General features: G+C 38.6%; 1 protein-coding gene across 4 annotated transcripts in view; it reads left to right on the top strand.

The window, feature by feature from the left end:
- The window catches only part of GDA (guanine deaminase), an 80,390-nt gene that overhangs the window by 21,024 nt on the left and 44,448 nt on the right, over positions 1-14,918 (top strand). For 3 of the 4 annotated variants that reach the window (XM_045469152.1, XM_045469151.1, XM_045469149.1), the window contains exon 2: positions 14,580-14,668. In XM_045469152.1, coding sequence (XP_045325108.1) covers positions 14,580-14,668 — 89 coding nt within the window. The remainder of the gene's footprint in view (positions 1-14,579; positions 14,669-14,918) is intronic. The other variant, XM_045469150.1, reaches the window with a different exon arrangement.

Raw genomic sequence — 14,918 nt, forward strand, 5'->3', positions numbered from 1 at the left:
TTATGTATATTGTCTTATTTAGTTGTCACAAAGTGTTTACAACTATTATCCCCACTTTATTTTTTTAATTTTTTTTACATTTATTTATTTTTGATAGAGAGAGACAGAGCACAAGTAGGGGATGGGCAGAGAGAGAAGGAGGCACAGAATCCGAAGCAGGCTCCAGGCTCCAAGCTGTCAGCACAGAGCCTGATGCGGGGCTCGAACTCACAAACTGCGAGATCATGACCTGAACTGAAGGCAGACACTTAACTGACTGAGCCACCCAAGTGCCCCCCCCCACTTTATTTTTTTAATGTTTATTTATTTATTTTATGAAAGAGAGAGAGAGAGAGAGAGAGCGTGCGCACACCAGCATGGATAGAGGTAGAGAGAGAGGGGGAGAGAGAGCATCCCAAGCAGGCCCCACACCGTCAGTGCAGAGCCCAACACAAGGCTCCATCTCATAAACCTTGAAATCCCGACCTGAGCTAAAATTGAGAGTTGGACACCCAACCGACTGAGCCACCCAGGTGTCCCTATTATCCCCACTTTATAGATGAGAAAAGAGGCACAGAGAGTTTAACTAAATTGTTGAAATTCACACGACAGCAAAGGATCTAGGTCAGGCAGCCTGGTTCTAGATTTTGTACATTTAACCACAATATTTTTCCACAAAGAGAAGGTGCCTGGTGCTTTGAGAATCATTCATTGGGGATGGGGATGAGGAATTTGAGGTAGTCTGGAAAGGCATCCTAAGGAAAGACAGCTAAACTTAAATAGGAAATATGAGTAGGGTTAATTGGGCAAAAATAGAGTAAGGTGTTTATGCAGAAGGAAGGTCATGTGTAAAGGCCCCATGGTGGCGAGAGTAGGGTGCCTACAGGATCTAAATGGGACCAATATGGTGGAGCAGAGAGGGCAAGGGAAGTGAGGAGCAAGACATGGGATTAAGCTGAAATTGGATTAGGCTAGGAAGACACATAGGTGCAAACCACTCAGGGCCCTGTAGATCACATTATAATCTTTTCTCAATCTTAAATGCAGTGGGAAGCCATTGAGGTTTTAAGCAAAGGATAAGAGAGAGATGTGGCAAAACTTTCTACAATGTACTGTGAATTGATGAGGTCTTGTTCTCCAGAACAGGGATCCTGGAAAGGGACTAATGAAGTTTGGGAATAAGATTATGGATTCCAGTTTGAACATGTTGACTTTGAAGTGCTTTGTGAGAAATACTCATGAGGTATCAAGGAAAATGTCAAATATATGGGTCTGGAGTTTGTAGAAGTCTGGGTTGGACCTTTAAGTTTGGTTGAGCAGATGGTGCCATATTAAAAGAGATGGTCCCTTTATATTTGAAAAGTTGAAAGGCTCAGGACTTGTTTCACTGACCATTTGCAACCGAGAGATGAACTTGTTGAAGGACTTCATGCCTATTAAAGAGAACTTTAAAGCCTATTGGTGAGGTCTGCATTAGTCTTTTGCAGCAGATTTGAATGTAGGGTAATAATCAGGGAGAGTGGGAGGAATTCATTTTAGAATCTTTCTCTGCTGTGTACTTTTACAACAGATTACCATTGTATAATCACTTATCTTTCAATGATAGGAGCTAATTTTTGGAAGTTGTGGTTTGGATCTATTAAAAGAAAGTGGCATAAAAAAAAGGCTGTGTGAGTAGGCTTCTCAAGACTGCATTGTACCCTTAGTGTTCAGATCAAAATGGATTGTATTGGGTGACTATTGCTGTGTAACAAATTACCTCAAATGTAGAGGCTTAAAACAACTTACTATTCTCACAGTCCCTTTGCCTTGGGGGTTCAGGAGAAGTTTAACTGAGAGGCTCAGGCTAAGCATCTCTCATGGAGCTTCAGTGAAGATGTTGGCTATGACTGAAGGCTTGACTGGGGCTGAAGGATCCACTTCCAAGTTTCAAGTTTATTTGCATTACTATAAGCTGGTGCTTACAGTGGTTGGCAGCAACCTGTGGTATTTCCCCACAAGCGCTTTTCCCAGGACTGCTTGAGTATCCTCAAGGCATGATGGGAGGCTTCCCCCAGAGTAATAATGCAAAAGTGAGAGAGCCAGGTGGAAGCTATTCTTTTCTGAGCTAGCGTTAGAAGTAACATAGCATCATGAGTGCTTCATTCCAAGCACATCACTAAGTTTGGTCCACTACAAGATTGGGGAAGGGAACTAGACTCCACCTTTTGACAGAGAGGAGCACTGAAGAATCTGTGGATATGTTTTAGAGCCACCACATGGATGTTCGGAATCTGAGTTGTGGAGGGAGCTCCCCCTCTCACCCTGTGTAGAAATTAATTTCTGCTACAACAAACCTAACAGATGGTCAGTCAGCCTCTGCTTAGCACTTCCAGCTATGAGAAGTTCACTACGTTATGAGTCAGTGAATTCCATTTATACCCACTTTCAATCGTTAGAAGTTTATTCTATTCATGAAATTGACAACTCTTCTGCTGAACATTCCAATATTGAAACTACTTCTGCTGCTCTAGAGTGGCACATTTATGTGATGGTGTGTCCATTATCTGCAACCAGGGTAATCTTCCTGATTTCTTTCTTCTTCAGAGAAAATACTGTCAGCTCCACTCAGAATTTCCCATCACGTCTTGATTTCAGGGTTTTTTCACCTTCTGGTCACCTTCCTGAAAACATCTCAATTCAGTTCATCCCTCCACAACTGCAAACCAACAACTAGTTCTGTACCCTAAGCTAAATTTAGAAGGACAGGACAAGGCAGTCCTTACTTGGCACAATAGGGAAAGACTGAAAAAAACCACTGTGAAAACTGAAATCATGCAAAGTAATCTTAAGAATCAATGAGAGGGGTGCCTGGGTGGCTCAGTTGGTTTAAGCATCCAACTCTTGATGGGCCTAAGTCATGATCTCCTGGCTCAAGATTTCAAGCCCCGAGTTGGGCTCTACACTGACAGTGCAGAGCCTGTTTGGGATTCCCTCTCTCCCTCTCTCTCTTCCCCTCCCCCACTCAGAATAAATAAATAAACCTAAGAAAAAAATAATCAATGAGAAAATTATGATTATTGAGATCATTAAACACTTTTGTTAAAATATTAAAAATTTTCCTTCTGATCTGAATGCATGGGAAGATGAAAAGAAACCGTAAAAATAGTGTTCATTTAGGATACCTTAAAACATTAGAAACAGAGAATCACAGTGTTTTATTTCTTTATTAAAAAACACAGCAAGAGTAGTTTGGACAGTGCTTGCCTTTCTCTTCTCATTATATAATAATTATACAGAGCAGACATCTTTTGTTCGCCTCGGCAAATTGCCTTCCGGATCAACTTCTAAGATTTTACATCTTGAACTCTCGACGTAGTGAAATCTCTCCTGAGATACTTCTCTGAGAGTTGCTTCAATGGGAAGCTACTGCTGGTGCCATGCCTTCTGAGACATCTTTAATCACTATCCTCATTTATGTTGATAAGTCTACCTCCACTAAGTTCCTCTGGCTGTAGATCTAGAATTTCTCCAATGGTGGCAATGTCGACGTTCCTATGGTCAGCTATTTCTTGAATAATTCCTTTTATGTTAGATTCTTGTGCTATGGCTTTTCACTTCTCTGCTGTACTTTCATCGTTGTTAAGCAATTCATTCTTTCAATGATCTATTTTTGTAAAATGCCACATGAGTTTATTGCTGGGAGACGAGGAGGTAACACAACTACATGCTTTGCTGCCAGTGTGTGAACTCAGTAACAGATGGTAGACCATGGTAACTGGTAGACATGGTAACCTTGAACCATGCCATTGGGGCGCTGTTGTTGTTCAACTAAACCGTGGTATCTGAAATTGATAAGTATCAGAACCATGCAAAGCAGGTGTTGCCTGTGTTTCTACACATTTGACCTTAGTTAGATCTGTTTTTATGGGCAGTTATTCCACACGGCTTGTTTGAGCTCATGGTCCTTGTGGTTATCAAGTCTCACACATCTTTACCTTGTGCATTTGATTTTTCTTAAATAGAAAATGTCAGGTTTTACTTACTTTCTGGTTAAGCTTTCTCTGGTAGTCTTAGCCCATGGATGTCTTTTTAAAACTTGATGTTGCTATCTAGGGAATAAACTATCCCTTCCAAATTGTTACCTTTTTCATATCTAAAAGCTGTTAATAAGAAGAGGCTGGGATGGAGTTTACTGATGTTTCTCTCCATCTCCAGACATGCGTCCCTCATTGTATTCATCAACCCTTTGAGTAGGAATATACAAACTAATATGAATTCTCCAACTCTTTTGTCACCCAGCTTGCCTTTCTCGAGCTTATCCAACAAAGTTAAATCTCTGGGGCCACCCGATGCCATTCCGAAATCAAAGCACACTGCAACGGCAGTCGTCTCCTACCATATCAAATATTAACACTATTGATAATACCTATGTTTACAGAGAGCTTTTACACTTCATGGACTGTTTTTACATATCTCCATTTGAAAATAGTTTGCCTTTATAAGATTGAAAAGTGTGGCACATATTATCAGCACGTTTTTAAGAACCGTAAGTCAGAAAAAGTACAGGATTAGCCTGTGTTCACAGAACTGCTAAATAGCAGAATCTTGGTTCTTCAGTGAGTTTAGTGTTTTGGTTTTCTTTAACCACTTGAAGCTTCTCAGATGAGGTGCCTACAGAAAACAAAGGAAGAGAGTTTCTGCAGTGTTTTTCCTTTGCTTATTTGCTAGAATAGTCTTCCAATCTTTCCTCCTACAGAGACTTCTATTAGTTTTCTAGGAGTACTAGAACGAAGTACAAGCCAGGTGGTTTGAACAACAGAAATTTATTGTCTCTCAGTTCTGGAGACCGCAAGTCTGAGATCAAAGTATCAGCAGAGTTGGTTCTTTCTGAGGGCTGTGAGGGAAGCATCTGTTCTAGGCCTTTTCCTGTGGCTTGTGGATGGCATCTTCTCCCTGTGTTTTGTCATATCAACTTCCCACATTTCCCCTTTTCATGAGAACAGCAGTCCTATTGGATTAGGGCCCATCCTATTGACCTCACTTTAACCTGATCATGTCTGTAAAGACCATATTTTCAAATACAGTCGCATTCTGAAGTGCTGGGGGTTTAGGACTTCAGTGTATGGATTTGAGGGATCCTCAGTTCAACCTATAACAGGTCTCTAAGGCAGAGTTCGTGTTTAAAAAAACCCAAAGGAATAGACTTGTGTAGCCAGTACTTTTGTGTATATGTGCATTTTCTTACCAGTAGCTTTGTATCTGCCACAGTCTGTTGAGATAAACTCTGGGGACAGTTGACATCACCTTTCGGTTCTCAAAAGAAGAATGAGTGTTTTTCCTAAATTCATACTCAGTTGTCCACTTGCTGAATTTAGTTTCTGAAGATGTCTTTTGTGAGACAGCAGCTGAAATTGTTAGCTTGTTTAATGATTTCATGATTCAAATGTGTCATTTAACCTTGGTTTTGAGATTTGGAGTGAAGTTGATTCAATGTTTTGTGATAATTGTAACCATTTTAGCAGTTTCCCTATTTCACAAATTGGTTAAGGCATCAGGGGATTTTGAATTTAAGAAACAAAAAACATGAGGGCGTAATAATTTGTATCCCAAAGCCTTTTGCAAACTCAGGTGCATGTAGAGGTCGTTGGGCACATTACTAAAAGAAGGAACATATATGACCTCACTTTAGATTGCTGGTGTTGGGTGCTATCAACGTTAGATCCGTGTCATTCTGTTTTCCCGCTGCTTACGCCCCACTCTTAGTTTTTCTTGTTGGTCATTTGGGTGCTCCACAGATTATCAGTGTAAGCATTTTATATAATATGATTTTGAAGTTAAAAACTAACATTTATTATGAGCATATAATTTGTTTTTGTTCATATATTTGCTCACATAAAAAACAACAGCTATAATGCCTGTGTGGTTGTAATAGATGAAGACATGATGAACTGTTGTTTTTATTCAAAGCCTCCCAGATGCCCCTCCCATCCCCTTTCCTCCCCTTCCTCCTCTGAGGGAGCCATTATCCTGAATTTTATGTTTATCATGTCCTTACTTGTCCTTATACTTTCATTTGAATATTTGTATTTCTTATATCATTTTATTTTATTTTATTTTATTTTATTTGGTTTAATTTAGTTTAGAGAGAGAGCATGAGAGCTGGGGAGAAGGACAGAGGGAAAGACTCCCAAGCAGGCTCCATGTTCAGTGCAGGGCCCAATGTGGGGCTTGACTCCATGACCCTGGCATCATGACCTGACCTGAAATCAAGAGTTGGAAGCTCAACTGACTAAGCCACCTAGGCGCTCTTAAATATATGTAATTCTAAGAAATATACTGTTTGTTTGGTAGTTAAGATTTTTTAAATATTTAAGTTACTGCCAATTGTTTTAAAAAGTTACAAGAACACTATGAACAACTCTTATATAGCCTTCACCCAGGTCCCCCACTGTTAACATTATAATGTTAACCATATTTGCTTCATGGTTCTTTCCCACTTTCTCTAGATATATGTAGGTATACATATGCAAACACACACACACACACACACACACACACACACACACACACACACACATTTTTTTTAACTAATTGAGAATAAGTTACAGACATGCTGTTCTAGTCTAAATACTTCATCATGTATTTCCTAAAAAGAAAAACAAGGATGCTATCTTACATAATCATGTACAATCATCTAGATCAGAAAATTAACATAGATCTAATTCTGCCATGTTATCCACAGATCCATTCAAACCTTGTCCATTGACCCAGCAATGTCCTTGATAGCTTTCTCTCTCTTCTGGGTCAGGATCCCCACTAGAATCACAGGTTGCACGTTCTTGTCATGATTTTTTAGTTGTCTTCCACTTGAAACAGGTCTTCAAGTCTTTCTTGTCCTGGATAAGTTTCAAGAATACAGGACAATTTGTTTGTTTTATTTTAGAATGTCTTCCTGTTTAGGTTTACCTGATGTTTCCTTATAATCAGAGTAAGATTATGCACTTTTTGGCAGGAATATCACAGAAATGGAGCTGTGTTCTTCTTGGTGCATCATAGCAGGAGGCACACAATGTTGATTTATCCCATTATTCTTGATGTTAACTTTGTTCACTTAAAGTAGTATTTACCAAGCTTTTCTACCATATAGTTACTATTTTTCTCTGTAAAATAAATTTTGTGGGGAGATATTTTGGATTTATATAAATATCTTGTTCTGCAACAAAATTTTCACCCACTAGTTTTAACATTCATTGATGATTTTTGCATGAGTCATTTATTACAATGATGGCTGCCAAATGCTCATTTTCTAATTCTATTATTCTTTCCACATGGGTTAGTTGGTGTTCTACTGTAAAAAAAAACTCCCCTTCCTCCCTCCCTCCCTCCCTCCTTTCCTTCCTTCCTTCATTTGTGTGGACTCAGGGATTCCTATTTTATTCATTGAGGTTTAATTTATTATTACTATTATTATTACTATTATTAGATGCTAAAACTGGCCCATATTTGGCTAGCTGGAGCTTCTTCAAAGTGGCTCCTGTGGACTTTTTAACACTCTTCAACTATATTTTTAGTGCTTCCTTTTTGGTACAAAATTACATTCCAGATTTGTCATGTACTTTCTCTCCTGCAGCCGTTGCTGCAGTCAATCTGATTCTTTCTAATGGAGAATGGTATATAGAAACCAAGATCTGAGCATTATGGGTGCTGATTGCTACAGAGTATCATTGTTCCTAAGTCCTCTCAGCACACAGACTTAGGAAGGACTTATGTCTGTATGTATATGTATTTATGTATGTATGTATGTATGTATGTATGTATGTATCCATTTACTTATTATTGATCTGTCTAAATGAAAAACCATGGTTGACACCAGTACCTTCAATTCAAATCCAGTAACACCGTATGCTAGCCTTCCCTTTCTATATTTGTAACTCCCCTCTGAGAATACTATCATTAACCACAGTATATTTACCTACTTGCTGGTTACCTGTGTGTAATCAATCTCTTGATCCTGGTAGCTGTCTCCTCAGCCATCCCTGTCCTCTTAACCTGCCTTACTGACTCTATACTTCTTCATCCCCAGCTCTTCTGGCCCTGTTAGCCTTCTTAGCCTTGATGACACCTTTAGCCCTGACTGCCTTTGTGCTCCTGGTCCCACCAGACCCACAGTCTGGGACGTATTAAGGGAAAGGAAGGAAATGGAAAAGCACAAAGAAATATTTTGTAAAAAACAGAACAACAAAACAAAAAGAGAGAGAGAGAAATTAAAGGGGAGGGCTTTTTAAAAAATTTTGTATGAAAGACAATTTTAAAAATGTATAGCATGGTGCTTAATAGCCCTCAGCCTGGACAGGGACTATAGTTCAAATTTTAGATACCTACCAGCTGTGTAATCTTGGGTAAAATAGTTAACATACCTATGCCTGACTTTTCTCATCTGTGAAATGAGGTTGATAATAGTACCTACCTCATAGGGTTCTTGTGAAGTTAAAATGAGTTAACACAGGTAAAGTGTGTAGGACAGTGTCATACACGGTAAGCACATTTAATAAGAATATTTTTATTATCAGATGTCCCATAATTTTAGAATGTTTTATTTTTGTACTAAAAAGTTACTAAATGCCAACGAATCATTTACAATGCCATTAGATCACAAGAATTACTGAAGTTACTTTTTTAATTTATTGAAAAATATCTGTATTTCTATAGCAAAATCAGGTTTTATAAGGTAAGCAGAATGTATACTTTTCCAAGAGTATTTTATCAAATGCTAAAGTTAAAGGAATAATTGGTAAAAGTTATTGCCAATTGAAAAACCAATCATGAATTGAGATAAAGCTTTTTTTGAAAATGTTAGTGTAACCCACTGAGATGGTTTTCAAATTATATGATTATAACATCCATGAGTCTTTTTAGGAGTCTGTAGCAAAGCTTGGCAAACTGCGGCCCACAGGTCAAATACTGCCCACTGACTGATTATATATGGCCAGTGAGCTAATATAATTTTTACATTTTAAATGATTGGAAAAAAAGAAATTTTCATGACAAGTAAAAATTATATAAACTGCAATTTTTTTTCTATACATAAGGTTTCATTGCAAAATAGCCAGGCCTATCTATTATCCAGGACTGCTTTTGTGCTACGTGACAGAGCTGCGTACTTACCACAAAGACAACGTGGTCCATATTTACTATATGGCCCTTCACAGAACGTTTGCTGACCCTTAGTTAATACTATTGCAGAAGCAATCATAAAAGGTCTGGGAGAATCCATAAGACGGGTCGAGTGAAGCAGATACTCCTGGCTTGCCTCATGACCTTCAACAAGTTATATAGCCTGGTCCGTTTCCTCACCTGTGACATGAGAATATCAGATCTGAATGTGTAAGTTCCCCACGCCGCCATTTGGTGCCTTTCTAACAGGAGTTTGTTCAGTTCTACCTCTATAAGCTGACAAGTTTTAGTTTGTTTTGCCTTTTTAAGGCAATCACACTTTGTCTTTCTTTTCCATTAATCTGTTTGTGGTGAATTGAGCTAATATGGTGATTTTCATCTCCATCCAAAAGATTCAGAAATCTTTGAAACCTCGTGTTTTTTATCTGATCTTATTTCCCATTACAGGGCCTAAGGGTGGATTTTATGTAATGGGTTGCAATATATGTTACCTTATTTAGTTGGATGGGCAAGCTATTTCACAATGGCCTGAAGAGCAGTTTACTCTGTCCATAGCAACAAACATCTTGCCCAAATTTACCATCTGGTGTTTGAAGCCTCTATCTTGCAAAGATTTTTTTCACTAGCTAACAGCCATTACTCATCTACTTTTGGCTTTAGTATTGCTGACATTCTTGTTATTGCCCATCCTAAATAGTCACAGTTTCAAATAAGAGAGTATTTGGAATTGTTTGCTTAACAGAAGGGACTCGATTTCCTCATCTGGAAAACAAGGAGGTCAGATGAGAAGGTTCCAGTGAGCTGGCACCATCTATGATTTTATGAAACTTGGTTTTTATTGATTTCTGTATGTGCCAGACAGCCCACCTAATCCGTGGCTTGTGGAGGAAGTGCGTGGGTTATAACAGGCACTCATTAAATGGTGAAAGATTGAAGACGTGGTTGAATGGCCTCATAAGCCCAGAAAAACTCAGAACGAAAGAGCATTGTCCCATAAAGAGAATCTCAGTGATATTTTATAACTTTGCCACATTCATTTTCCAAAATACTTTTAGATACTTCTTAAAAATAAATCTCAAGGCTGTACCATGATCTACAAAGCCCCGGCTACCATCTCTATTCTTCTGGTCCTTGTCGTGTATCCCCACTGGTATCCCTGATGTTTCAAAACTTGCCAAGCATCCAATTTAAATTAAATTTGAATAACATATCAGAGCCTTTGTGCTGATTTGTTCCCTCTGCCTGGAATGCTCCTCCCAGAATATCAAGTGTTTTACTCCCTCCCTTCATGTAAATCTGTGCCCAAACATCATTTCTCAGAGACATCCATCATACCCCACTTTTTATCTCATCCATTTACCTTGATTTATTTTTCATCACAGCACTCACTAATCTATGCAATATATCTGATATTCACCTATCAATTTATTTACATGCAGGCGATAATTGTTGAGTGAATACATGAATAAGAACAAGAAAGCAATCTATTAATTAAGTACTTGATTTGTGAATTAAAGCTGTCTCCAACCCAGGTTTCCAATGGTATTTAAATGTCCTATTTATTTATTTATTTTTTTATTTAGAGAGTACGAGCAGGGAGAGGCAGAGAGAGAGAGAGAGGGACAGAGGATCTGAAGAGGGCTCTGCATTGAGAGCAGTGAGCCTGATGCAGGCTAGAAACTCACAAACCACAAGATCATGACCTGAGCTGAAGTAGGACACTCAACCAACTGAGTCACCCAGGCACCCCTCCAATGGTATTTAAAGAACAGGGGCGTCTGAGTGGCTCAGTCGGTTGAGCCTCTGACTCTTGATTTTGGCTCAGGTCATGACCCCAGGGTTGTGGGCTCTAGCCCCGTGTTGGTCTCTACGCTCGGTGTGGAGCCTACTTAAGATTCTCTCTCTCTCTCTCTCTCTCTCTCTCTCTCTCTCTCCTTCTGCCCCTCCCCCACTCCTGCACATGTATGCATGTGCTTGCTCCCTTTCTCTCAAAAATAATTTAAATACATAAAAAGCCCATAATGTTTTGCAGATTGTAAACATATATGTGTTAAAATTGAACTGTGACATTACTTTTAAAATGTATCTAACAGAATAAAAATACAGTGATTTGATATCTATCTTAATCTACTTTTTAAAAAAAATCATGAGCTCACTTCTTCTTAATGATCTGAAATGCTGTATAGTTCCCTTTTCTTCTTGAATTACTAACTCTATTCTACTTTCCTTACAGTCTATGCTAATGCAATATAATTTTGCATTTGAAAGTCTTTTATTGATCAACCACTGCAGCTAGATTTTTGTGCATAAAAGTATTTAAAATTCCCTGGGGCTATAAGATAATTTGTTAGATGTAAAATAAAAAAGCTTTTTTTTCCCTCCAACTAGATAATATATCTCTGGATGAGTGTTAACTTGTTGGTCGAATGAGGAGTAGCATCAATTTTTTTTATTTTCCTTTTTAAAAAATATTTATTTATTTTGAGAGAGAGAAAATGAGAGAGAGAGAGAGAGAGAGAGAGAGCGCACGGGCTGAAGAGGGGCAGAGAGAGGGGGAGAAAGCATGAATCCCAAGCAGGGTCGAGCCATCAGTGCAGAGCCTGATCCTGCAAATCATGAGATCATGACCTGAGCTGAAATCAAGAGTCAGATGCTTAATCAACTGAGCCACCCAGGCGGCCCCTTATTTTCCATTTTTATGCATATAAGTGCTGAGAAATATTTTCACATGAATCAAGTGGGTGGGTTGGGGAGGGGCTTTGTTATAGCAGTATCTCTCAATTTTTTCAATTCCTTCTGAGTTATTTGATAAAAATTACTATTAATATATCACTGAAAAAGCACTTTTAATGATCTGTTGGTGGATATGCAATTACGTTTTCTGTAAGTTTTACTAAAAGTAAAGACCACGGTGCTAGAGAAATGTCTTAGGGTGCCAGGAGTTGATAGGAGTTGGTAGGAACACTTTGGACCTTGAAGATTATGGATATTCCATCAACCATGTCATGTGCTGCGGCCCAGAGAAGGGGAGAGTTGGATTCAGCTAAAGCTAAACTTCTACCTGGTATGTATTGACTAAGACGTAAGAAATATGAAATAATAGGTGGTAGAATCTAAGCTAGACAAGGACAGTGTGGAAGAAGAGCACTGATGGACTGGGGAAAAGTAGAGAGGAGAAGATAAAGGGAAATTCAGGTGGAAGACTGGTTGGAGGAGTCGAAATGGCAAACAAGAAAGAGAGGTAATTTTTGTCAGATGTATGACTCAGGAGTTTTGGAGGTGGAACAGTTATGGGTCATGAACATGTCCAAGGTGTGACCACGATGTGAAGTTCATGAGCTTCATTTGTTCACTTGTTTGTGAGCAAATCACTGAAGATGGGTTCGTGGAAATAGGTGGTCATGGTGTTGAAAGGATCCATGATGATTTTTTAAGGAATGAAGGCAGGGCTTGGAGTGGAGAGAAAGAATGTGAGGCAGGCATTGACAAATGTAGACAATGAGAGAAAGGTTGGTAAAGGAGAACAACAAAGAGAGGAAAGGTGCTCTTGAAAGCTGGAAGGGGTGAGTCTTAAAGGAATTTAGTTTACAAGGAGCTGAAGGAAAAATGGTTTAGAGATGGCTATGGTTGGTATGGAAGAAACCAAACTCATTGCCTGAACGGGATGCATGAGAAACACAGAGACAATCGTATCCTCAGGGTAGAGCCCCAATTATTAGGAGGGAGAAACTTGTGTTTGTGACAGGTATCATGGTTCTGAACCACGAGCTTCCCTAATGGGTTAGAAAAACTTCCTCAGTTTCTTCTAGAGTTACTAGTTCCTTCAGTTTCCCAGAATAAATTTTGATTGTTCATATTTTCAAAAACGATTTCTTTCAGGGGTGCCTGGGTGAGTCAGTCGGTTAAGCTTTCAACTCTTCATTTCAGCTCAGGTCATGATCTCACGGGTTCGTGAGATTGAGCCCTGCGTCTGGTTCTCCACTGAAAGCACGGAGCCTTCTTGGGATTCCTTCTCTCCCTCTCTCTCTGCCCCTTCCCCATGCGCTCTCTCTCCCTCTCAAAATAAATAAATGTTAAAAAAAAACACACGTTTATTTGAAATATATATTCAAATGTGTGAATATAGTGCTTTGTATAGTTTTTGTATGTATGTGTATGTATTTATGTCTTTAATGGTGAGTCAGCTCTGAGTTTTATAGATAAATACTGTTTTTGTGTTTTTTTTAAGTTAATTATGGATCTGTTTTGATCTACTTATGAATTCAAATATGTTTTTTAGACTCATCAAATTACTTTTTCTTATTTGTAGGAATTACATTTTTATTTTCCTCTTCTGATAAAAATCCCAATTTTTAAAAAAGCATATCATCAATGAATAGAGAAATCAACATATATTTTACTTTACTTTCCTTTCAGTTCCACAAACTATTTTTCCCACACTATATTGCCTTGCTTCTAATTAATTAGATACATTTTATCTACCAGTGTTTTTTCAGTATTTTATGTTCCACGAAACATGTATTCTCACAATATTACATTTATAAATGAAATGCAGGATATTTCCTGTATATATATATATTCCATTGTTCCTTGTTTTTTCTTGCTTTGCAATCCATTTTTATAGAGAAGACAATAACACTGTATTTTTAAAAAATCAGCAATAGATATAATGTGTCTAGCATTTATTATGTTCTAGAGATGTGCTAATTTCTTTTCCAAAATTATGATATTTACTTTCTACAGTAGCCCTGTGAAGTATGCTCTGATGTTACCCCCAGTTTGCGATGGGGAAACCAGACAAAGAGAGAGGAAGAGGCCCATCCAAGCTTCCCCAGCAGTTGCCTAGGGCTCCCAAGCCTGCGTGAGAGATCACTCTATTAGCATCTCATCCACAGTACTAGAAAAATATAGCAGACCTCCCTTTCTATGGTCGATGTCCAGCACGAGAGCATCAACATAAGTCATGCCGAGATTCGATTACTGGGCAATTATTATGTGCAATCATATTGTGTCAATAACCTTCCACATGATACACTACTACCCTACTCTAGATGTGGGTTTCCTATAAAAGCCTAACAAAAATCTTTTATTCACCTGCAGTGAGGTACACTTTCTATAAACAATTGTTTCCTTCAATCATTCTGGGGTGGGGGAGAAATAGATATCAATGAATGATTTTTAATACCCTATATCTTCAAATTAGAATTTTGAAGTCTTACTTATGCCTACAGAAAGGCAGAAAAGGAAAAACTTCCTTACTTCCTTGGACAAGCAGAGGCAAAACCCTGTCTTTTTGTCTCTGAACGCTATCCCATTTGGTATGGAACACCTTTAAAAATCAATTCAGCTACAGTTTAGTCTCTTTTTAAAAGATTTAGACATTTAACAACAACAAATGCCAATGGCTTATTAATTTGTGATTCTTTTCTTTCTTTCTTTTAAAGATAGTGTTTTTAGAAGAAGCATCTCAACAGGAAAAGCTGGCCAAAGAATGGTGCTTCCGGCCGTGCGAAGTAAGAGAACTGAGCAACCAGTAAGTCATAGCCAACTTCTTCCCTTTGCTGTCAACTAGGGATATCAACTAGTCTCAGACGATTAGACACCTGCCTGGAGACAGAGAGGCTTTGTTTTTTTTTTCCCCCTCTGGGGTGAGTTGAGAGGGGACTAGAGAACAGGGAGCTGTAGGGTGGAAACTTTGAGAACAGGAGTCTGCCATCATTCATTCATTCCTTTAGCAACCCTTTGTTGAGCTAACTGTGTGCAAGAACTAGGATCTGGAGCAG

The sequence above is a fragment of the Leopardus geoffroyi genome, chromosome D4 (assembly GCF_018350155.1).
Source record: "Leopardus geoffroyi isolate Oge1 chromosome D4, O.geoffroyi_Oge1_pat1.0, whole genome shotgun sequence".
Classification (NCBI taxonomy): domain Eukaryota; kingdom Metazoa; phylum Chordata; class Mammalia; order Carnivora; family Felidae; genus Leopardus; species Leopardus geoffroyi.